Source organism: Anabrus simplex, chromosome 1 (assembly GCF_040414725.1).
Source record: "Anabrus simplex isolate iqAnaSimp1 chromosome 1, ASM4041472v1, whole genome shotgun sequence".
NCBI classification, from domain to species: Eukaryota; Metazoa; Arthropoda; class Insecta; order Orthoptera; family Tettigoniidae; genus Anabrus; species Anabrus simplex.
Window position 1 is genome coordinate 397723098 of NC_090265.1, and position 26498 is coordinate 397749595.

Here is a 26498-nt window from a genome sequence, read left to right on the forward strand (position 1 = left end):
AGATAACGGTCATCCTGTCGGGTTGTCATGCGTCCATGACCTTGTCCAACCCCGCTTGTGAACTGGCCTGTCTCATTGTAGCGATTCCATAAGCGTTGAATAACTGATGGAGAGACATTGAGATCCACAGCAACACGACGAAAAGTCTATCCTTTCTCATGGGATGTGCTGGTTTACGTACAAAGTGCTCAAATGACCGCAATAGTCTGTGTACCTCTGGTTTTTCGTACAAAGTGCTCAAATGACTGCAGTAGTCTGTGTACCTCACAACAACCCATGGATGTACTGCTATTCACTTTGTTTTGAGGGGTCACCTGACAGTTTAATGCATGGCTATGCCTACAGATGGAGTATAACTTCGATTTGACATACCCTGAGTAGCTAAGGTCTCAAGGTATGCTGTACAACAATTGGAACCCCATCTACCAAATCAACGTTCACATACCAGACGTTACGAAACATATTCCCCAAATTATTTTGAACTGTGTATAATAGGAAAAGATAACTTGCATGAAAAAGATAATGACAATGGGTTAAATGGTTAACTTCCTGAAACATGTTTGGTTGAATAAATAATTTTCTTTCATTAATAATTGTATTGACAAGGCTGATTCAAATATAACTATTTTAAATATTTCTGTACTACAATGGCTTAAGACTCATAGGCTTTGCCGTTGGGAAGGAGATGGTAGTAAAAAGTACTTGACACCATGAGAGGACATTAAGGAGACTTGGGTATCACCAAATTGGGTTAAGAGAAATCAAACAGGCCATGTGATTATAGACAGGCAACATGCAATTAATATTATAGATGTTAGGAGTTGCAGAGGTGGCAACGGTGGTACAGATCACTATCTAGTCTAGTCAGACAGAAAATTTATATGATTAAGTTTAAACAAAGAAGAAAGAAACAGAAACATGATGATATTGAGTGACTCTGAAATATTGAGCAGAAAGAGAAAAATAGGGCGATACTTACAGAGACTTCGGAAACCAAAAAGGAATTGTGAGACAGTGGAAAGAGAGAGCGAGTGCAGTAAAACCTTGATTATCCGTCCCTTGATTAACCGTTCTGCGGATTACACTGTCCTGCGATGGTTTCATTGCCGCCATCCTGTATTGCTTTTTAGGATGCCTTCTGCATCCTGCATCAGGATCTGATGTTAATTTTTCCCCATCACATCACATTTTCTCAAAAATCCTATATTATGTTTATTTCATCACATGTACTAATGCACTTCTTACGTTGTTAGGAAGAGTGTTGCTTTAATTTTATTTCCATATTCTTTTATTAATTTATTTTATTATTTTATTAATTCAACGTCCTCCAGCCATCTATGTACAACATAGCCGGCAACGCGCAGTTTTGGCTATGGCGTAATTTTCTCATTGTGCTTCATCCGCAACAGTCCGAGTTGTGTTTCGCTTGCTAGTGAAAAGAGATTTTTGTCTTCATAAGCGTTCTATATGTGTGTGACATGCTGTGTTAATACTTTTATTGAACTTACATCTATCAACATGCCATGCCATGACGTGGCTGCAAGAACAATCGAGATACATTCTGCTATGTATATGGAAGTTTCGTGCTGATGAGACAGCGGCGCAGTATAACAGAGTTCGTAAGAAAGGCCTACTATGCCTACTTTGGCTTGAAACTTGGAGACCAAGACAAGCCACGGGCACCACATAAGGTTTATAGAACTTGTATAGAGCAGTTATGGCAATGGGTGAACGGTAAGTGAACTGCGTTGCCACTCGGTATTCCAACGGTGTGGCGAGAACCCCCAGACCACAGTACTCACTGCTACTTCTGTTCTGTGAATGCGAAGGGATTTAACAGCAGCAACAAAGGTAACATTGTGTATCCAAGCAATATTCGATCTGCAATTTTACCCATTCCTCATGGCCTGATACACCAGTACCACAGCGCCCAGAACATTTATAGGATTGTCCCTCTTCTGAATCTGACACAGAAATGGCGGGCACTAACTCTGACTGTGATTTCTTCCCTGAGTGTGTTGAAACAGAACCGAGACTGTTTAAGCAAAGTGTATTAAATGACTGTGTTCGAGATCTTGTCCTTACAAAGGAATCTGCCGAGTTACTCGGGTCTAGACTTCATGAAAGGAACGTGTTGGCACCAGGGACGATGTACTGTTGGTACAGACATCGCGAACAAGAATTTACACCCTTCTTTTGTGAAGAGGGAGCCTTGGTTTACTGCAACAACATTCCGGAGGTTATCTTAAAACTAGGAGCATCACAGTATGACCCTATTGGCTGGAGACTTTTCATAGATGCCTCCAAGCGTCCTTCTTCACAATGAAAACAAACTTGCATCCATTCCCATTGCTCATTCAGTTATTATGCGAGAAACATACGGAAATCTCGAAAGGCTGTTGTATAAACTGAAGTACCAGGAACACAAGTGGCAAGTGTATGATGATTTCAAAGTGATAGGTATTCTGTTAGCTTTACAAGGTGGTTACACAAAAACACCTCTGCTTTCTGTATGAGTGGGACAGTCGAGCAAGGTTACATCACTGAACTCAAAAAGAATGGCCACATAGACAATAGATTGTAGGGTCGAAAAACATAAAACAAGAAACTCTTGTTCACAAGAGCAAAATACTGTTACCTCCGTTTCATATCAAACTAGAATTTATGAAGTAATTCATTAAGGCCCTAAACAATAAAGGTGAATGCTTTCAGTACCTGTGTCATCGATTCCCAGGCATCAGTAATTCCAAAATCAAAGAGGGTATTTTCACAGGTCCAGATATCAGAAAACTTCTTTCTGATGCTAATTTTGAAGACTTTATGTGCGGTGCAGAGTAATTGGCATGGACAGCATTCCGGAATGTGGTCAAAAACTTTCTTGGAAACACAAAGGATTCAGACTACAAAATGGTGGATAGATTGCTTGTTTCTTTCCAAGATTTAGGCTGCAAAATGAGCTTGAAAGTGCACGTTACATTCACATCTGGACTATTTCCCTGAGAACGGAGGAATGCTGAGCGAAGAGCAAGGAGAAAGATTCCATCAGGAACTACAGGAAATGGAATGCAGATATCAGAGGAAATGGAACAAAAACATCTTGGCAGATTACTTCTGGTTACTAAAGAGAGATGGTCCAACTACTCCTCACACACGAAAAGCAAGCTAAAGACGTTTCTTATACTAAGGTAGGACATTATAAGATTGAAACCGTAGACTTACCATTCTCAGTATGTTATGAGGCTTAATGTGGTAAATTTTAGTCCATTCGGCTTGTTTTTCTGCAGGTCTGTTAACACAATACACTACATATCTTTATATTACGTTCATAAGTATACCAGTGTAAAATAGGAGTGTTCAAATGGGTGAAAATAGTAAGAAAGAAGCGTTCTTTATATGTGATAATAGTAATCTTGCATGTGTGCGTGCTGCTTATTTATCAAATTTTCATTTTGAATTTGCACAAAAACCTGATGTGATAGGGGAAAACTGACTTCAGTTCCCCAATCAACATGCCTGAAATATAAAAGATCACTATGTAAACTTCATGCAGTGATCGGAAAGTTTGAATTCGCAGGTCGGTGTTATCCGTCGCAAAATAAAATAAAAAACTCTATATTTTAAAAGCAATGTACAGTCTTTCCAAAACTGAATGAGCGTGCTCTTGATCTCAATAATAATAATAATAATAATAATAATAATAATAACAACAATAATAATAATGTTATTGGTATTACGTCCTACTAACTACTTTGACGGCTTTCACAGATGCTGAGGTGCCGAAATTTTCTCTCACAGGAGTTCTTTTATGTGCCAGTAAATCTACAGACACGAGGCTGACGTATTTGAATACCTTCAAAAAATACTACCGGACTGAGCCTGGATTAAACCTGCCAAGTTGGGGTCACAAGGCCATCGCCTCAACCGTCTGAGCCACTCAGCCCGGCTCTTGACATCATGGTATCTTCATACAGTATTCTGTTTTGGAGCGACTGTACGTTGACTCTCTGACTCCTGAGTCCACAATCATAACATACAGTAACTACTGTACGTACACGCACATAGACTGGGAGTCGGCATTGGAGACATGACTTCATACATTTTTTTACTACATAATTTTATGTTGTGTAAAATTATTTAACTTTTAACTCTTACGAAAGGAGAGGGATGCTATTCAAATTCAGCCGTCACAAGCTTTATTATCCGTTCCATTGTTGATGAATAATGTACTGTAATGTGCCCTCTCCCAGCCCACGGAGCGTAGAGTATTGCTTGCTGGTTATTTCTACTTCAGAATGATACAACTTATTTGGTAGCATGAAACATCTCTGAATACCGTACATAGATCTTTCATATTGTTCTCTGTCAAGATAAAATATTTTCACCACAGGCTATTGCATCGTAAATAATTTACTATGCACAGGAATCGGAAACCAGCCAAGCGGTCCATCATAGTCAACCTCCACTATTAGTAGACAGGTAGGCTACATTCTGTACTGTAGTGCAAAGTAAAAAAATGTGAGTGTGACTGATAAAGTTGAACATTTATTTTCCATTCTAACAGCCGAGAAATGTTGAGATCGAAATCTGCAATAAAAAGAAAACGTATAGTTTTAACCATACAAAATAAAGTTAATATAATCGAACGGTTAAAGAAAGGTGAACTAGTCTCAAATTTAGCATCAGAGTTTGGTGTGGGTGTGACAACAGTGCGGGATCTAATGAAGAATAAAGACAAAGTGTTGCAGTTTGCGGTGAGTTCTGACAGTTCGCATGGACTGGCTAAAATAAAAGCAATGAAAGCATCGTCTTTAAAAGAACTGGATGCTGCGTTATTCACGTGGTTTCAGCAAAAAAAAGAGGCGAAGGTGTACCTATTTAGTGGTCTTATGATAACAAGGCAGGCACAAATTTTTCATGAAAAGATGGGGCTCTCAGGGTCTTCACCAGCGTACAATGATTGGCTACAGAAATTTAAGGACATGCATGGCATTCAAGAATTAAACATCGAAGGAGAAAAACTGTAGTGACAGCAGTGCAGCAGAAAACTTTAGATATGAGTTTGCTTGTTGATGCTTGTTGTTTTAAGGGGCCTAACATCGAAGGTCATCGGCCCAGATATGAGTTTAAGCGCATAATTGAGAGATACAATTTCATTCCAAGTCAAGTGTACAATGCTGATGAAACTTGACTTTATTGGAAGTGCTTACCCAGTAAAACACTAGCAGCTGCGGAAGAGAAATCAGCTCATGGTCACAAATCTAGTAAAGAGCGCATTACCATCTTGTGCTGTGCGAACACTAGTGGTGACCATAAATTAAAATTAGCTGTTGTTGGTAAAGCAAAAAATCCGCGTTCTTTCAAAGGAGCAGTGATGAAATGTTTCTCAGTAGATTATTGTTATAACAAATCTGCATGGATGACACGAGATATTTTCAGGACTTGGTTCCATAATAAGTTCATTCCGCGGGTTCAAGATTTCTTGGCATCCAAAGGCTTGCCATTAAAGGCCGTCCTCTTTTCTTGATAATGCACCCTCTCGCCCTGTTAATACAGAGTTGAAATCAGAGAATGGAAACATTTTTGTTTCCTGTTTGCCACCTAATGTAACTTCATTAATTCAGCCAATGGACCAAGGCATCATTGCAACCTGTAAGGCGCATTATAAGCGGGAATTGCTAGGCCTCTTACTTTCCGAAGAAACATTGATGGTTGAGTTCTGGAAAAAACTCAATCGTAAAGAGGCACTTTATCTTACCCAGAAATCATGGGATCTAGTAACCGCTCAGAACATCACTCATCCTTGGAGAAAATTGTGTTGATGTCAAAGAGCTCGCCGATGATTTTCATGGGTTCATTGATGAAGATGAAAATGAGGGATTAATGATCAAAGATATCCTGAAGACTATTGAAAATAACATTCATTTAGGAGAAGTGGATGAAAGTAACATTGAGGAGTGGCTTCATACTGACGATGTATTGCCTGGGCATCACATTTTAACTGACGACGAAATAGTACATAAAAGCGCAAACTGGAACTCGGCAGTCAGCTGCTAAGTGACGAGTGAAAGTGAGGGGGTTATGCGGAAGAAGAGTGCATCACAAACAATCGTGTACCGCTTCAGACCACACTGAAGTCAGCTGAAACGTTAATAGAATTCTTGGAGCAAGAGGGTGATACGGATTTTTCAGACATTCTTGTAATTAGAAAGCTCAGAATGGACATAAAGAAGAAAATAAGTTGTAGGGGAATGCAAAAAAAAGTAACGGACTTTTTTAAAGCAGTTTAAACGACACCAGGTACATTAATTATTTATGGTCTGCTGGTAATTTAGGTGAATATTTAGTATGTATTGTTGTAGCTTTGACTACATTTTGGTTTTAAAGAGGGTTTAAATTGTAAGGTTGTACGGTATGTAATTTATGTACTTTAAAGTCCATTCAAATGAGTAGTATGGATTATCCGTTTTTTTAATTAACCTTTCACCCTTTCCTGCGCATTAGAATGGATAATCGAGGTTTTACTGTAAAAGGTAAATGCTGAGAACAGCAATCGCTGAAGCTGGGGACATCACACTGGGGCAAATGAAATTTAAAAAGGGTGCACGATGGTTTTATGGGAAGTAAATTTAATTATATTCATAGAGAAACATTTAAATTTGGCACAATTCTTATAGGTTAAATTCAAGTCTGTTGTTTTACAAATATTTGTTTTCATAATACGGTAGTTTGAATTTAATGGGTTAAAAAACCTGTGGGTGCTGTTTAAATTTTTCAAGTTCATTTTCTCAGTGTGCGGAGGGGGGAGAGCAGAGATTGAACTCCCGAACCCCGCCGCCTCCTGTACAGCAACAAACATTGTACTTAGTCTTCAAGATTTTCCTCTGTCATGAAGTGATGTGCCAGAATCTGTTTTAAATTCATGACTATCTTGAATATTCTTTTATGGCTGGGAGTGGTTCAGAAGAAAATCAGACTTTTTCAAACAATGAAGTCCTGAACATGTAAAATTTGATATGCTGAAAATTTGCAGAAAACTTCCTGCAATTACTATATATCATTACTTTGTGTGTAAATAGCCTGATTTTCCTATCATCTATTATTATTATTATTATTATTAACTTCATGGTCACATTGGACCACTTGAGTCTTCAATGTACACTTTTTCTTTGAAGATTGTACTGTTTGATTCTTCTTATCTGCTCAGTACTTCTTCATTTGTTCTAATCGCAGTGTTCTTAATTAGTCTGAAATCTCTACAGGCCTTCTGTTTATCATTACATTTGAAAATTTGTGATTCTTAAGAAGGGTGGTAATTTTATTCTTGTTCTCTGCATCTGTAATTTCGAGTCCATTTTTTAGATTCTCTTGAATCTTTGATCCAATGCCTTTCCCAGACTTCTAATCACTAGTCTTAAAATCCTGTATTCTGGTAATCGTAAAAAGTGAAAGAAATAAGAGATTCTTTTGTTCTTCATCATGCTAGTAAGTGGGTCATCTCTCGATAGTTTCATTGGGGAGGATTCTCCAGATTCCTTTGACCTGGTACTTTTTATTTATACAAGTTCTGATAATTCTTCTTTCAGTTTTGAGGAGCTATCAGTTCTTCTTTCATTTTTAATTTAGAACAAGGTTAAGATTTTCTGTTTTATGCATAAATTCAAGTTGAAGTAATGTAGATCCTATAGTGGACATAACAACGGGTGAGTTCTTAAGAGTTGACTTATTTCAGTATAACAATTTAATTTCTGAGGCACCCAAAATTGTGTTATACTGGTTATTTTACTGTATGTAGTTGAGGGAGGAGAGTTGGTGTGTAGCTTCTTCCATGCTAGGTGCAAGGAATGCAATGACATCTGTGAAGACCAGGCAGTTAACTGTTAGCTTGTCTTTTGTGAAACCAATTCTCAACCGGGAGCCATCTGTTAGTGTGTTCGTCCATTCACAAATGACTTTCTTCAATAGGCAGTTGAAGAGAAATGAGGACAAGTCATCCCATTGCCATCTTTTCTGATCTCAAAGCTCTTTTATAGTTCCCCTCTAAATTTGATTTTGGATGCTGTGTTGGTCAGAGTCTCTTTCTCAAGATTTAGGGTCTTGTTGTCTAGTAGAGGGACTGCCTATCTACTGAGTCACAGGCCTTCTGGAAGTCGCGAAAGGTTGCTATGTAGGGTGAGGCACTTACGTTTTTGTAAGTGAGGATGTTTTTGATATGACCTTGATTTCCTGAACCCGGCTTGGTATTCCCCTATGCAAGAGTCCAGTTGAGCCTCTACTTTCATGAGTAGTGCCTTCGAGGGGATGTTGTAGGTCACCGATAGGAGGGAGATATATCTGTAATCGTTAAGTTTTTACTTGTCTCCCTTTTTGTGTACTGGGGTGATGATAGTTGAGTTACACTCTTGGTATTTTTTCCTGTCACGCAGATATGGGATACGATGTTGTGATCACTTTGGATTAACTCCTCATTTGCATGATTTCACAGTTCATGACGATGTCATCTTTGCCTGCTGATCTATTAAATTTTAGTTCTGAAAATGATCTTTCTGATCTCCTCCTTAGTTGGCAAAAGGGAGTCTGGGTTAGTAACATTCTTGGGTTCGAACTGTAGTTTTTCTTTGGGTTCCTCTGAGTTGAGGAGGTTGTTGAAATACTCTGCTAGGGCTATGGTACAATCCTTACTGTTCAGTTTCAACTTCCCATCTGCTCCCCAGAGATTAAGTTTTGGGGCTGAATAGGGGATTATGTGGGATCTGAAACTTTGGCGGAAGTCACTGTGTTATTCCTGTGAAAGTTTCATTGCTTGGTTGATGATCTCCTTGGTTTTTTAAAAATAATTCAGGCTTTGATTTTCTTGATTGTTAAGAATTCGTTGTTAGCCGTAGTCTTGTTAGAGTTCCGTTTGAGCTATACTTGCCTTCCTTCTTTGATTGTCTTGTCACATACTGTTGTCCTGTATGGGAGTTTGTTGCTTCTGATTGCTGGATTGGTGACTGTTGTTGCATCTGTCAGTGTCCTCTATAGTTGTGGGGCCAATTGTTTTTGTCCTTGTTAGCTAGGGTCTTCATGAACTTGTCTTTGTATCTCTGAACTCGTGACTTCTTGCAGATGTTACTGCTGTTCCTTGTGAGTGAGATGAAATTAGTTTTAATCAAAGAAAGATAGTGGCCTGAGTCGATGTTGAGATTTCTCAGTACTTCGACATTTAGTTTCTCCTTACTCTTCCTTCTGCTAATTGTTATATGGTCCAGTTGGAACTCCTCCTAACACAGGGTTGGGAAATCTCCTTGCCTTGGCTTTTCTGGGAATGTATTTGAAAGCTGTAGAATTAAGGTAAAGTTGTAGTTTCTGCACAAGTTGAATAGTCTCTCTCCATTCCATTCGTCCTCATGCTGGCTGGTTGTTCCCCAACCATGTTCTTGAATCTTTGACGTTGAAGTCAGCTATGAATTAATCGCAATTCTTGATATCATACATGGAGTTTACTAATGCTGATTATGAAAACTATACCTTTCCTTACATAATTTAATCAAATTTAGGATGCAAGAATATGTTTGGGCAAAATATGTTTGCACAGAATGGGAAGCCAGTATACAGCATTATAATATTTGTAATCGCTTACTCTATATTAAGGATTTCCATGTACAGTACATAAGGAAGTTACAAGATGTGGCACTCCACAGACTTGAAATACATAAAGAAAGTCTTCCCCCAAAGCTAGACGGGAGAAAACTACGTGAGATTATGAGAAATTGTTCCTTTTCAGTCGTGGTGCGAGTTACCACATAAAGGAAAGGGAGTAGTGTTATATTCAGACTGCCCGAAACCAAACTCCTCTATTGGGGTGTGCCTGAAAAGAGCTGCACCACCTTGGGACGAGGACACTTTACTGTGGATGTTTTTTGTTTTTAAGAGAATTTTTAAAATCTCATACCAGGCAGTTAAATAAAGGTCTGTTCCAGGGCTTTTTTTTTTTTTTTTCATAATGTTAATACATGAAAATAGCTAAACATAATATTGTAAATCAGTGTTGATATTGATGAATGCAAGGGTTGGAACTTGGGCTGTAAATTATTTAATTGTGAACGATACTGTAGTTTAGAGGAAGGTCTGAAACGGAATTCTCCGTTACTATTAATCGTACAGAAAGTGTGTACTGTAAGCAACAAATTTCTGAATTCATGTCATTAGAAATAATGTGGGGTATGTATTGAAAGGAAGAGGGACCGTGAAGCTTCATTCTACTTAATGTATTCTGTGCACTTGCTGTTGTAGATTGAACTGTTATTTTATTGTTCCTTGGTTGCCTATTATAACTCACAGAATTACTGAATTGTCTTGAATATATGCTAACAGTTTTGAATTCTTCGTAGAAAGTACCTATGATCATCTCCAACAGAACCATTTTGACACAATGAGCCAACTTACTCCATCAGAGATGGTTAATAGTTGTAATATAATCATGTTTCTTCCTGCTTCTTGGCTCCTTAATGGTAATCACAAATTCTACAATAGTATTCTGTAAGTGAAGCAATGCCATTTTCTCCTGTTTTTCTGTTTCTTTTTCATCTGATATCCACCTGATTGTTATTGTCTTTTGCGTGTGTTCTTACCTTAGAGAGTTGCTCAGTCTCCCCTTCCTTACCCCTCATGCTTGATATTGTAGGCAGTACTCTTCTCTTTTTGTTACGAATGAAAAATATATTATGTGATCTTTGCACTCTGTTACGTTCTTCTCATCTTTGTTTGTTTTTCCTAGCGGTTGTTCAGAAGCAAGCAGAGGTGCAGTATGTTGTCAAACCTGAGGCTCAAATCCGAGGCCGTTCACCAAAGCAAAACAAGTTGGGCAAACTTCCACGAATCATTGGGTTACCTCTTAGCATGATGGAACCTGGAAGTCTGGGCTGTGGAAACAGGACAGGTATGCTGGAAAATTTCTCACAGAAACCATACAACTCAAAAGTTTTGTTTGTTATCATGGCCATCATACTTATTTATTCAGCATATGGCTTTGTTGCAATGTAAAATCTCATTGTTCTGTATTCTTTTCAGTAAAGAAAGTATGTAATTTCAATAGTCCACCTTATTTTAAATTTTGATTTTAAAAACACCATTAAATATGCATATTTTGCCCTATTGGGCCTGTTTTCAGCCTTGAACAAGAATGTGTAGTTTATAGAAATGCTGTAGTAAAACACCTCACTAAGCCCATAAAAAAGAATCGATCTTGAAAAGGTTTTAACTTGTCCTAACATAAAAACACCAAACATTATAAAGAAGGATATATAAAAAACACTTTTTCTTGAAGTCTTCTTGAATAGTGTCAATAAGCGTCAGAAATATCATGCTTTAGAAAAGTTAAGAAATTGGCAATTCATTGTACAAGATACATAGACTCCAGACATACGTCATAATTTTAATGGCTGAGACTTGGCCAGTGATTAAGGATACTTGACCTCAGTTTTGTAGTTGGTTAATAGTTGTCCTTCTGTTCCTAAAATGCAGGTTTAATCCCAGCTGAAGTCCATGGCATTTAAGGGTGTTTAAATGAAACAATTCTGTATTGGCTTCCTGCACAATAAAAATCTAGGACATTTGAAAGGAAGTTTAATAAATAACACTGTTATTGTCAGTATGTCCGGTTGCAATACATGGAGTTGAATGTTGTTTGTCCAATAAAAACAATGCCAATTGGACAGCATGGAATTGCAAATGCTCCGCTGGTCAGTGGGCATCACCTTAATCTACCACATCCAGAATGGCATATTTTGGCAGCAAATTGGTATCACACTGATAACAGAGAAAATGTGAGAAGGGGCATCTCTGATGGTATGTCAGTCTTTGTCATTTGCTTTAGATGCAGCAGAAAATTGTGACCTAAGCTGGTAAGGCACCCCTACTGTTTATGTGCCAGCCATGGACAGCTTGTTCTCGATGGTCTTCCAGTTTTTTGTTGCTTTCTTCATTTGTCCCATTGCTGACCTCACACTTGTCCTCTGGTTCTACTTGGCTGATCCACTTTATTCTTTGGAGCACTGTGCACTTTCTAACCAGGAGGATGGCAGTAATCCATCCTGCGGATGTGTCCAAGCGAATGGAGTCGCAACTGTCTAATTTTATACTTGATGACCCGTTGATTAAACTTTCCTTTCCAATCTGCGAGTTCTCCCAACAGTTTAAAAGTGAGATGCTGAGAATTCTACGTAAATGCTGCGCTTGAAGAACTTCCAGCTTATGCAAGTCTGCAGCAAACTATGTCCAAGAATGGCAGTATTCTACATGCAGCAGCTGGCCTAGTCGACAACCTCGCCTTCTACTTTGACGCCTGTGACCTTGACGGTGGTGTTGGGGCTTGTGTGCTCGATCCCAATGGCTGTGCCAGCTTTTGGTTACCCATGCTGTATTGGTCTCAGAATAGAGCAAGACTAATATGGTGTCCCCCAAGTTGCCTGAGGGGGTGTCTATGCTCTTTTTCTTCATTTCTGTTTCTTCTTTTTCTATCCTGAAAATGAAAACCTACAACCTGTGTTCCAGTCATTGACCGGGTCAGGGATGGAATGAATGAAACATATATAGGCTGTTATTACAATGGGGTCGCCACTCCCAAGGTGATTTATTAATGAGTGATAAATACTATGAAATGATAACGGAGAGTGTTGCTGGAATGAAAGATGACAGGGAAAACCGGAGTACCCAGAGAAAAACCTGTCCCGCCTCCGCTTTGTCCAGCACAAATCTCACATGGAGTCACCGGGATTTGAACCACGGTATCCAGCGGTGAGAGGCCGACGCGCTGCCGTCTGAGCCACGGAGGCTTCGCCTTTTTCTATCCTAACCACCTTAAATTTAATTTCTCCCGCTGTCTAACCACATCTCTGCCTTGGGTAGAATATTAGTTTTCTGAACATGTGTGGAGTCTCAAGCTTCAGGCCATGACAAGGTGATAAATGGCTACTGGATGAGTAGTCGCCAGTGGCCCACTTCCAGATACTGTGCACCTTTCAGAGTATCCAGCCCTACCTTGGCATGTGGGGCTCTGCCTAAGAGTGACTGAATATTTCGTGAGCTACCCGTATGACCAAAAAACAGAACCTTCAACATTTTTTTCCTGAAGGTGGCACCCTCAAAACGGCATGATTTAAAGAATTTCAATCGTGCTATTGATCTTATCATTCAATAAGTGTGTGAGGATAATTTGCCTTGATTCCTGATCACTTCCTGGTTTAATGGACACAGCTTACTTCCAGAAAGACCCTCCTTAAGTAGTAATGCTATGGGAAATATTGTTGGTGAGGTGGATGAAATGCGGAAAGTACTTGATGGATTGGTGCTTATCAAGACCAGTACAGTCAGATAGCAGGAAGTTATTGGAAGCTGATATGTTCAGACCAGTAGCTGTCAAGGTTGAGAAGCACAAGTCCCGTCTTTCACATGGACATAATCAAAGCCTCTGATGAAGGCTCGTCCAGAACCTTGTATGTGGGAAGTCTCTTACGTCAAGCGGCTCAAGACGCGTGTCAATGCCAGTCTTCACCTCATGGGTGCTTTCATACTTACCTTCGATTCTCGGACACTGTCTGAACAGATTAAAGTTTCCATATACTGCCTTTAACAATTCTCACAGTTGAGTAGTGCATAGTGCACTGGGGATATATTGTTTGGTTCTTCATTGATGAAGAAAGATGTAAATTTTAATTTTTAAAAGTGACTTCTTTTTATCTCCTGAAGCATAAGGTATGAATTAAGCATGTAACATATGTATAAAGAAGTTAAAGTTAGTTGTGACTAACTTGATTGGGCTGATGACCTTAGATGTTAGGCCCATTTAAACAAGCATCACCATCATCATCATCATCATCATCATCATCAACTAATTTTATTCCTGTCTTATGTAATTTGTATCATTCCACCATTCGTGATCATTGTATTTCATTCGGTCTAGGTCCCATTACCTCGTGCTCTCATAATATGGATTTCCTTCACTCGTAATTCTGTTGTTGATTTGGTGTTCATTCTTTATTCATTGTTCATCTCTTTAATACCAAGTTATTCACAAGAAGAAAAAGTCAAAATGGACAATGACCAGATTCAACCTTTTCTTTAGGGGCCGATGACCTTCGATGTTAGGCCCCTTAAAAGAACAATCATAATCATCATCAACCTTTTCTGCCTATAGGACTGATAGTCTTGTGAATAGTACTGAAAGGTTGCCTCAGTATCATAGCTGTTGTGGAATATTTTCTGTGTAATTTGCATATATTATTATTATACAATCTTCCTGCAACAGCTGCAGGTTGCTCAAAGACAAAGAGTACCTTAACAATAATGAATGTGGATACAATAGATAATGATCCATACATTCAAGGAATTTGCCTGATTTCAACTACAGTAGAAGTCTGCTATAGCGAGTATGGCACACAATGAGAAGCCCGTTATACTGACAATGTTTTGCTGTCCCTTCAAAAGTCCTATATTAAACTGTGTATTATCCTTTGGTTACAGCAAGAGCCCTATCACTGACACATCCGTTATTACGAGCGATTAAGCGCGCACGATTTTTTTCGTTACCAATATTTATGCACCCCAGTGATTATGTTGCTTGCAATCAATTATCTTCGGTATCGTTTCCTCGGTTCATCCACTAGCGAGTTCTCTCGTCGACATTCGAAGGCGATGTCGGAGTCAATTTGTTATACCCGTCGACTGCTGTTCCATAAAGAAAATCCGAATTAAAAGAGAACATATTTTCATAATAAATGCATAAATGTGTGTGATAACAGTTCTTAACTTGTTAAAAATAGAGTCCATTTTTTTTTGCTAGTGGCTTTACGTCGCACCGACACAGATAAGTCTCATGGCGACGATGGGATAGGAAAGGCCTGGGAGTGGGAAGGAAGCGGCTGTGGCCTTAATTAAGGTACAGCCCCAGCATTTGCTGGTGTGAAAATGGGAAACCTCGGAAAACCATCTTCAGGGCTGCCGACAGTGGGATTCAAACCCACTATCTCCCGGATGCAAGCACACAGCTGCGCGCTCCTAACCTCACGGCCAACTCGCCCGGTAAAAATAAAGGCTGACTAAACGATCACTTAATTTTAATGATAAATACTGCAATTAACTAAAAATGGGATACACCTTGAGATATGACAGAGTGCATAATTGTTTTCAGAGGTTAGTTTTTATTTTCTCACGTTGGTTAAATTACGGAAAGGTTATTATCATCTAAATTTATAGCGAGAAGGTTATCATTTCTCTACTGGCGCTTCAAGTGTGTTTTCATCATATGTATAGTACGGTTAAGTTAGGATAGGTGGTGCTATTTGAATAAGGAAACTGAAACATTTGCCACAAAATGCAATTGATCATCTTTGGTACGGTATAGTTTTCTCGTTATGTACATTTGCGAGCTCTCTCATCGACATTAAAAGGCGATGTTGGAGTCGATTAGTAATACCCAACGACTGTTGTTCTCTAAAGAAAATTCGAATGAAAGAGGATAACAAGTTTTCGTAATAAATGTGTAAATAATGTGGCCGACAGCAGTTGTTAATTTGCAGTTGATAAATATTGTTAATCCGTATTGAAGTTACTGAATGTAGGATGCTAAAGGGTTCATTGTGTCACCTATTCAATACATTATAAGTTTTTAAACACTTAGGAATTTATTATTAAATCCATTTGAGGCATGTTTCGCCCTTCATTGAGGGCATCATCAGTCATAGTATTTTTCACTGCCCCCTGTGGTTACAAACTAAGGTTGGACCACTCTGCATATTAGTGATGTGTTAATGCTGCAATCGTCAACCAATGACTAAAACTACGGGATGCACTTGATGCCAGACATTTTATATCCTTTCTCACCAAGCTGCTCTCTTGTAAATATGTATATAAGCTTGTAATTTTTCAACTGTCCAATTGGATATTGTAAATTTACTGTATAGTTACCCTGTCAACCTGTGTCATGAACATTGACGCCAGATACTTTATACCCTTTCTCCCCTAACCGTTTAAATGTAATATATGTAGAAACTTTATAATTTCCTATAATTTTCTAATGAGTAGCATCAATTATTCTTCGGACCACCACTGCTGGACTCTGCTAAAATACCCAGTGATTTTATGCTTGGTTCCGACTGCTGTGTCTATAAACTTACATTGTTTGCTATAACTTTCCCATTGTAATGTATCTTAATGTTTACAATTTATTTACTAATCAGGTACCTGATTTATGCCTTGAGGAGGTACTATGACTGATGATGTACTCAATGAAGGACGAAACATGTCTCAAATGGATTTAATAATAAATTCCTAAGTGTTTAAAAATTTATAATATATTGAATAGGTGACACAAACCCTTTAGCATCCTACATCCTAAGCAGTTGTTAACTCGTTAAAAATAACGTCTGAAGTAAACTATCTCTTAATTTTAATGTTATATACTGAAATTAATTAAAAATGTGACACACCTCAAGATATGGCAGAGTAGACCTGCATCACTGATTTCAGAGGGTAGTTCATATTTTCTCACGTCTAGTTAAATTTCAGAAAGGCTATTCACATGCAAATTTTTAGTGAGGATAACTCATTTCTCTACATTCGTTTCAAATATGTTTTCATGACACATATACGGTTAGGTTAAGTGACTCCATTTAAAGAAGGAAACCCTGGAGTAATACCGCATTTTTCTGAATCCAAGATGACGACTTTTTTTGTTCCCCCCCCCCCTCAGAATCTCGTGCGAAAAATCAAGGATTGACTTTCATTCACGGTATAACAGTAATGAATACCACTGGCAACTACTGCGGTAACCAAGCTGCTCCTTTTCACCCTTGCACACACGCACGCACACACGCACACACACACACACACACAACATTCATTGACAATAAACGACCGCCACTTTATTATACATCGCTAGCCGTGACAGCTGGTTGTAGGGTGCCTGCGTGTAACATTACTGGATCTCTAGAAATAGTGAAGAGAGAATGACATTCTATTAGCCTCTAAAAAAAAGTTTCTCAAATCTGCAGAATGGCATCAAAACATGCGAGCCTTCAAATTCTTAGAAGGACCACAGCTACTCAGTGGCAGAGTTATAACGCGTCTACTGTACCTGACTCATAGTAAAATTAAGTTTTATAGACAGCAGGAATATTTTCGTGATGAATACTGTAGTCGTAAAGATACATGGAACAGGTATTGCCAGCAAATTCAACAGGTTCTCGTAGATATTATGATGCCAATTTTAAGTTAATTCTTATTAAAAACTCGGAAATGTAGAATAATTGTGCAGCTGCAAGAAAATATGGCATAGGCCTAAGTAAAGCCAATACTTGGTGTCGGTGTGAAGACAAAGATAGCTAAAAAAATGTGTACTGAGCAAAAAATTCATTCAGTGGTTCACAACAAGGACACTAAGGAAGCTGAAAATGAAACTGTGAGGTATGTGCACGAAAAACGCAAGGTTCGAATGGCGATACTGTGGCGCAATAAACTCGTTCGTTGACCTTCAACGTCCTCGATCTGAAGTTGGCCAAACCCGGCAAGCGAGACATGCGTGTATCGGTAGCTGGTTATATCAGACACTGAGTAAAAGTACTGTAACAGCTTTATAGACAGGAAGAATATTTTCCTGATGGATCGCCGTATTGTAGAGACGCATGGAATAGGTATGCCGGCAAATTTTCAGCGGGTTCTCTTCGGTATTATGATGCCAATTTTTAGTTAATGGCCATTAAACCCACAGAAATAAAGCATTATTGTGCCGCTGCAAAAAATAGCAAAAGCCAATGTTCGGCATCTGAAAATAAACTTAAAATGCGCAATGTACAACAAAGGCATTCATATGATTTTACAAAGCACTTTTTGAGCCTGAATAAATATTTTGAAGGATAAAATGAGGTTTGTCATGGATTCGGATAGTACGGTACTGTGGTTTTTTTTCTCAGAATGAAAGTAAACATACACTTTGACGTAGTATCTGATTTCGATAAATTTCTAACAAGTAAGCCATAGTGTGGATATCATCTGCGGAAACGCACGTTTTGAACAAACTGATTGCCATTTCATACCAATTTTAATGTGTATGGGGGATTTTCCGACTTTTATACAAAAATCTGATATAACGTCAATCTGCTATAGCTATAACAGACTTCTACTGTATTTCCAAAACTTAAAAGCAAATTCGGAAAATGGATAAAATAGGACTGTTAAGTACATCTGACGGAGCATCACAGACTGCACCAGATGGATATCTGCAATTAGCTATTTGTTTGTCACCTGAATGAACCCCCCACATGGTTGTATTGTTGTATATTATGTAAAGTAGATTGTGTTCAATTAAAAGCAGGTTTGATCCAGGCTCAGTCCGTTGGTATTTGAAGGTGCTCAAATATACCCATACATGCGCCATAATGATGTGTACGAGGCTTAATGAGGGGTGAAGTATTTTGCCATTGCTTTCCTCGCTGGGCCAGAAAGAGTTATTGCAGCACAACTGGCCTTACAGGGTGCGCACAAATGTTTGGAGCTGTTTCAAAAATTCCTGTTTATTGTTTGTTGTAACATTACAAACTTATATAGACAGACAGAAAAACTTGCAAAGTTTTTTTATGAGCCTTCAAGTGGTCGATATGTGCTCCATGAGTGACTCTACACACATCAACTCTATAGTCAAGTTCGTCCCACACCCGACACGGCATGTCGCTGTCAATTTGAGCAAAGACGTTGATGCGTGCCCACAGTTCTGTTAGATCAGCCCGTAATGGTGGCGTAAAAACTGCGTCTTTCACATAACCCCATACAAAGAAGTCGCAAGGGGTGAGGTCACGAAAGCGTGGAGGCCATGACATGAGGGCATGATCTTCATTCGCAATACGACCAATCCTTCTTTCTGGAAGTCTGCTGTTCAGAAAGTCACGAACATCAACATCGAAATGAGGGGGAACACCATCCTGTTGGTAGATGAAGTTCATGCTACAGTCTCCAAATGTGCCATGAGCCAATTCTCCAGCATATCCAGGTAGATGTGCCCTGTAATGGATTTTTCAGCAAAGAAGAAGGAACCGTAAACTTGAAATTTTTAGATGGCAAGAAAACATTGAGCTTGGGAGAGTCACGAACGTGCTGCACACAGGTACGGGAATTTTCAGTCTCCCAAATTCGTACATTGTGCCTGTTAACTTTACCACTCAGGAAAAAAGCTGCCTCATCACTGAAGACAAGGTTGTCGCAAAATTCATCATCTTCCGTACGCTCCTGAAAACTTGTACAAAACTCAAAACTGTTCACTTTGTCAGCCGGCGACAATGCTTGAAATGTCGTATGGTCCATCTTTTCAATATTATATTATGCAATATTATTGAATTACATTACAAAACTAGGGACTAGTCTTGGCCTTGCCTGGCCATCTTCAACCTTAATGTAATACATCTATAACTAAACAAATGTAAAAAACACACAATTGACATGAAAACTAATGTAGAAACACACAATTAACATTAAAATCTGGGACAAACTAAGAGTAAAATCTGAAAATAAATTAGGCTCTAAATTCTTAGCATCTGAGTATGCTCATCATTGATATTCATAGAATTGTTAGTTCTATCACTGGTATTTATTACAATTTCAATTCCAAAACAGGAACTGGTAAATGTTGATTCTGTAGTCAGATCATCAATCACCAAATCTATTTGAGTGGTGGTTGGCCATATGCGAGCCACTGGATGCCACTGTAAATAATCACCAGCTGACGCAGAACTGCTAGATAGTGTTTCCACATCGGCCAACATAATAAAATGAAATGTTCCTGTAATGCTTGTTAAAATCATGCTGAAATGCTGTTGGACATTGTCAGGACGCACATGAAGATAAGGTTAAAACTGATACCACTTAATTTGTGGCTAGTATGAATTCGCAATTCATTCCAGTGTCCATGAAGTTAACCCAAATAAATGATAGATAAAATGAATGAATAGAAGGGGGGGTGCGGGGGAGAGAGAGCGTGTTAGTCAAATGGCATAGGTTATATGAGACTTACCTCTCGTTGTGGCATGTGGTGCGTGGTATATTGTTGTGCGCCTCATACTAACAGTTGTGAGATTCGAAGGAAAAAGAAGGGGTGGGGTAAGGGGAGAGAGGCTGGGCAAGGGGAGAGGTCAGGGTTAGGAGAATTGGGGGTGGAGGAGGGGAAGGGGGAATTAAGGCGGGGCCGAAGGATGTGAGAAAAGAAATGGCTGCTGAGGAAAGTGTGCTGTGAATATTATGAAAAACTGAATTATGAATTGGTGTGACATTTCTAAAAATGGGAATGAGAAGGTCAAATAAGATATTTGGCTTTTCTGAAATGCCATTAATTCAGTTTTTCATAATATTCACAGTACCTTTCCTCAGCAGCCATCTCTTTTCCCACATTCTTTGGCCCCGCCTTAATTCCCCCTTCCCCTCCATCCCACCCCCACTCTCCTTTCCCTGACCTCTCCCCTCGCCCCTTGCCCAACCTCTCTCTCCTTGCCCCGCCTTCCTTTTCCTTTGAATCTCACAACTGTTAGTACGAGGCACACACAATGCACCACGCACCACATGCTGCAACAAGAGGGTAATTCTCATATAACCTATGCCATTTGACTCTCTCTCTCTCTCTCTCTCTCTCTCTCTCTCTCTCTCTCTCTCTCTCTCTCTCTCTCTCTCTCTCTCTCTCTCTCTCTCTCTCTCTCTCTCTCTCTCTCCTCATCTCCTCTCTCTCTCTCTCTCTCTCTCTCTCTCTCTCTCTCTCTCTCTCTCTCTCTCTCTCTCTCTCTCTCTCTCTCTCTCTCTCTCTCTCTCTCTCTCTCTCCTCTCTCTCTCTCTCTCTCTCTCTCTCTCTCTCTCTCTCTCTCTCTCTCTCTCTCTCTCTCTCTCTCTCTCTCTCTCTCTCTCTCTCTCTCTCTCTCTCTCTCTCTCTCTCTCTCTCTCTCTCTCTCTCTCTCTCTCTCTCTCATCTCTCTCTCTCTCTCTCTCTCTCTCTCTCTCTCTCTCTCTCTCTCTCTCTCTCTCTCTCTCTCTCTCTCTCTCTCTCTCTCTCTCTCCATTAATTTTATCAGATTTTATTTATCAATTATTCGGGATAACTTCATGGACACCACAATGAATTGCGAATTTATACCGGCCACAGATTAAGAATGTGCCAGTTTTAACCATATCTTCATGTGCCGCCCTGACAATGTCCAAGAGCATTTCAGCATGATTTTAACAAGCACTACAGGTACATTTAATTTTATTTACGTTGGTCGATGTGGAAACACCATCTAGCAGTTCTGCGTCAGCTGGTGGTTATCTACAGTGGCATCCAGTGGCTTGCATACAGCCAACCCCACTCAAGTAGATTTGGTGATTGATAATCCGACTACAGAATCAACATTTACCAGTTCCTGTTTTGGAATTGAAATTGTAATAATTACCAGTGATGGAACTAACAATTCTATGAATATCAATGATGAGCATACTCCAGATGCTAAGAATTTAGAGCCTAATTTATTTTTCAGATTTTTACACTTAGTTTCATCCAGATTTTAATGTTAATTGTGTGTTTCTACATTAGTTTTCATGTCAATTGTGTGATTTTATATTTGTTTAGTTATTAGATGTATTACATTAAGGTTGAAGATGGCCAGGCAAGGCAAGACTAGTCCCTAGTTTAGTAATGGTAATTCAATAATATTGCATAATATAGTATTGAAAAAGGTGGACCATACGACATTAATTTAATTATTATTATTGTGATCGCAATTCAATACGGATCAAACGGATCCTATGACCTGCAATCTTTTCCTTACGACTTTCCAAATGGTCGAACGAGGCATGTTCATTTCACTGCTCACTCGGCGAGTTTACTTTCGCAGGCTGCGTTCGAAACTGCGTCGCTCACGCTCAACAGTTTCTTCAGGCCCACTAGTTCTGCCTGTTGATTTTCCCTTGCACGGACGTCCTGTGGTTTTGAACTGTTCATACCATCGGCAAATGGAGTTGGCACTGGGTGGATCTTTCCGATACTTTGTTTTAAAATTTCGTCGCATGGTTGTCACAGATTGGCTGGAATGAAATTCCATAACAGCATAGACTCTTTTTCACTGTTAGTCGCCATCTTTGCAACTGTTGGAGTAGGGGACGTATCATGTCTGCCTGATGTTGCAACTGTTGCGCTCTCGCGGGCGTTGGGGGAAGCACAATGTATGAAGGGCTATTCAAACAAAACAAAACTTTGAGGAATATTTGCTTTACAGCATCAAACACCATCACCATATATCTAATAATATGGCTAGAAATAATTGACAAAACTGCTCAAATCATTTGTGGGCACCCTGTACTTGCTGTACCTTTTATAATATCCAGATGCTCTGAATGTAATCACTAAACTCCACCCATATCTCAGCAGCTTCCATCCTCTCACAGACAGAAATGAGACTTTGATGGAAGCTACATTTTGCTATGGCCTGTAGCAAGAGACAGATGCAATGATACTACATCCATTAATAAATAGCAACAGGCATATACAGCTTTATATAAAATTAATATCTACTGTTAATAATTATATGGGAGTGCTTGTGAAATTTTTATTGATCTGCCCTCCTCTTTATTTAATTTGTGCAGTTTTGAATATTGTTAGAATCTGGATTTCTGTTGTTCTGATGGAAATTTCTTTTATTTTCAGGTAATAATGGTCAGATTCAACTTTGGCAATTCTTACTGGAACTGTTGACCGACAAAGATCATAGAGATGTCATCCAGTGGCTGGGCAATGAAGGAGAGTTCAAACTGAATAATCCTGAAATGGTGGCTCAGTTATGGGGAGAACGTAAGAACAAGCCTACCATGAACTATGAGAAACTGAGTCGGGCCCTGAGATACTATTATGATGGAGATATGATAGCTAAGGTAACGATTCCTTCAGCTTTTAGGGAATGAAGGGATGTGTCAATACATTAATACAAACTACATTTTTTGTTAGAATTTTTTGGAACAAATTTTAAAACCATAATTCTGTATGAGTTCTATGTTAATATCTGTAGGAGAGGGTCTTTTCTTAATGCTCATCAGTTTTGAGAATAGAGATGAGTTTCTATGTGATTTAAGAAGCTGTGAAGAAGAATTTCAAGCCACGAAACCATTAAGATTTTGGGTATCCAAATTCTTGAAAAAATAACACTTCTTGAAACTAACCAGAAGACCATTGCTACTCCACAGCATTCATTATAAATAGGTCAGATAACCTGTCTTGATATGAAATTGCTCCATACACTGCCCAGGTACTTTTAGGATTTGTGTTATCTCTTACATTACATGTCAAGTGAATTTTTGTAAATTTCTTTATTGTCACGTTGATTGATATTTTATGAACTGTTTTGTAGTTTTAGCCATGTATGCACAATTGTGCGGGTTAGATGTTTATTTTGTTTATTTATTTCTGAGCATACTCTATGCCTTCTTCACGTTAGTCCGGGCTGCACCATTCGTGTGGGTTGTGCAAAGCATTTATTGAATGTTTGTTTTGTTGTTGGTGCTTGGCCAGCAGATTGGGGTAAGAATCTACAGGGACCATTTGGTAGGTCCCTGGTTACCTTTTATGTCTGAAAGGGTTAGAGTTATTGATGTGGGTTAAAAGTTTGTTTTAGATTACTTAGTTTCGCATTAAGCTTTGCCCTTGTTGCAGGCCATGTTGTCTGGGAAGTAGTTGATCCCTTCAAATCTATAATAATAATAGTAATAATAAAAATAAAAGGAAGTGTTTGTGTGTGTGCAATGCACAGCCAAATCTACGGCACGTATAGACCAGAAATTTTGGACATAGGTAGATGGAAGTGGGTCTGAATGCACCTAGAAGCCGGATTTTTCATTTTCGCTTCCGGTCGCTGAGAGTGGAAGACGCTTTAAAATTCAAGTTTCATCATCATCATCATCATCATCATCATCATCATTTCCCTTTATCCATATGTAGCCGGATAGGGGTGGTTCCTCTCCACTTTTTTCAGTCTTTCCACCACTCCTCCTCCAACACTGTGTCCCAGTCCAGGTTTCTCTCTACAATACTGCATTGGATTGTGTCCTTCCATCTCAATCGTGGTCATCCACGGCCTTTCCTTCCTTCCTTGCATTTGAAATTCCATCACCTTTTTTGGTATTCTTTCATCACACATTCGCTTTATATGCCCAAACCATCTTAATGGGCTCTTCTCTATACTATATCATTCATTTTTTCCACTCCAATTTCTTCCCGGATTTTCTCAATCCTTATTTTGTCTCTTCTACTCGTCTGTTTCATACTCCTCAAGAACTTCGTTTAGGCTGTCTGTATTTGACTCTCATCCTTCTTCGTCATTGTCCAAGTTTCTGCTCCGTAAGTTGTTGTGGATATGTAATACATCTCGTACATAGTTTCCTTTGCTTCCATTGGCACATCTTTGTCCCATAACATGTTTCTTACACTATGATAGAAACAGCTTCCAGCTTGAATACTCTTACTAATCTCAGCATCCAGTCTAGCATTCTCCATTAATTCACTCCCCAGGTATTTGAATGTCTCCACTACTTCCAGGGGCTTGTCTTCAAGTCTAATCTGACCTTTCCCTTCTTTCTCCCCTCTGGTCATAACAAGAGTTTTACTCTTTTCTGCACTTATTTTCAGTCCACATTCTTCGATCTTCGCATTCACCACATCCAACTGTTCCTGAACCTTCATGTCCTCTTCTCCTCAAATCACAATGAAAATGAAAACCTACAACCTGTTTTCCAGTCATTGACCAGGTCAGGGATGTAATGAATGAACCATATATAGGCTATTATTACACTGGGGTTGCTACTCCCAAGGTGATTTATTAATGACTGATAAATGCTATGAAATGGTAATGGAGAGTTTTGCTGGAATGAAAGATGACAGGGAAAACCGGAGTACCCGGAGAAAAACCTGTCCCGCCTCCGCTTTGTCCAGCACAAATCTCACATGGAGTGACCGGGATTTGAACCACGGTATCCAGCGGTGAGAGGCTGACGCGCTGTCGTCTGAGCCACGGAGGCTCTTCCAAATCACAATATCATCTTTAAATAACACGATGTTCAATTCTCTTTCTCCATATGTTGCTTTTGCTGTTCTCATAATGTCATTCATTACTATTGTAAACAGGATTAGCAATAGAACACTTCCCTGTCTCAGCCCACTAGTGATTTTGAACCAGCTTGTCCTGCCAACTTGTGTTTGCACACAACTGCAACATTCCTTGTACATTGCCATGTTCATTTTTATTAATCCCTGTCCAATTCCTTTTTACACCAGACTGTTCCAAACTTTAGTCCTGAGGACACTGTCATATGCCTTTTCAGTGTCAATGAATGTCATCACCATATCATTCCCATACTCCCATTGCTTTTCCATTAGTTGTCTCATAATGAAAATGGGCTCTATTGTTGACCTTCCACTTCTGAAACCAAACTGATTTTCTTGTTGTAGGCCTATATGATGGCCTAGGAATGGGAAGGAAGCGGCCATGGCCTTAATTAAGGTACAGCCCCAGCATATGCCTGGTGTGAAAATGGGAAACCACGAAAAACCATCTTCAGGGCTGCCGACAGTGAGATTCGAACCCACTATCTCCCGGATGCACGCTCACAGCCGCGCCACTAACCGCACGGCCAACTCGCCTGGTCTTCTTTCTTTCTTTCTGCCATTTCAATTTCATTCAATTGTAATTTCTTCATCAACTAATTGCTTTTCCTGCTTGTCCATTGAATGACTGTCATTAGTTCTCATGTTCAGCAACTTCTGAAAATACTCTCTCCATCTATTTCTTATTTCTTCTGGCTTTGTTAATATTATGCCACCTTCATCCTTCACAAATCTAGTGTTTACTTGATCTCTCTTTTTGTTTCTTAAAATACCATACAGTAATATTTTGCTGCCCTGCGTATAGGCCCAGCTTTTCCTCTTTCCTTCCTCCATTACTTTCTTGGTCAAATTCTTTGCCTCCACATATTTTCTACTTTCTTCAGATGCTTTCCATGCCTTTTTCTTTTCCTTCACTTTACTCTTCACCCTATCATTCCACCAGTGTGTCTCTTTGTCTTTCACATTTCCTGATGTTCTACCACATACCTTTTCTGCACACCCAACCAGTGCTTCCTTAACCCAATGAGTGCTACGCACGCCTATAGACGGGCTGACGCGGCCGGTCCACCAGTGCTACGTCCGTCTATAGACGGTGCGCTAGAATTTCAATTTTTTTGACTTTCCCGGTTCACTTTTGAGTGTGAATTTTATCTCCGACGTGTTCTGCCGTCTGTTGGGCTATATGTAGAACTGATCAGAGATTATAGCTTCGGGAAGTAACTTACAGAGCTTTTTGTAGACGTCTGTGGAGTTCATCTGTGATATAAAAACACATGGCGGAACAACAATTTAGTTGCTCTTGCTGTGATGTTATTTCGGATCACAGAATCTTTCAGTTATTAACCACAGCGGAAAGCGGTGATGGAGA

The 26498-nt window shown here is 39.3% G+C and overlaps 1 protein-coding gene across 4 annotated transcripts in view; it reads left to right on the forward strand.

Moving 5' to 3' along the window:
- LOC136856841 (DNA-binding protein Ets97D) overlaps positions 1–26498 on the forward strand; it is a 208405-nt gene that overhangs the window by 165939 nt on the left and 15968 nt on the right. For all 4 annotated transcript variants that reach the window (XM_067135016.2, XM_067135015.2, XM_067135018.2 and 1 more), the window contains 2 exons: positions 10757–10918; positions 22685–22908. In XM_067135016.2, coding sequence (XP_066991117.1) covers positions 10757–10918; positions 22685–22908 — 386 coding nt within the window. The remainder of the gene's footprint in view (positions 1–10756; positions 10919–22684; positions 22909–26498) is intronic.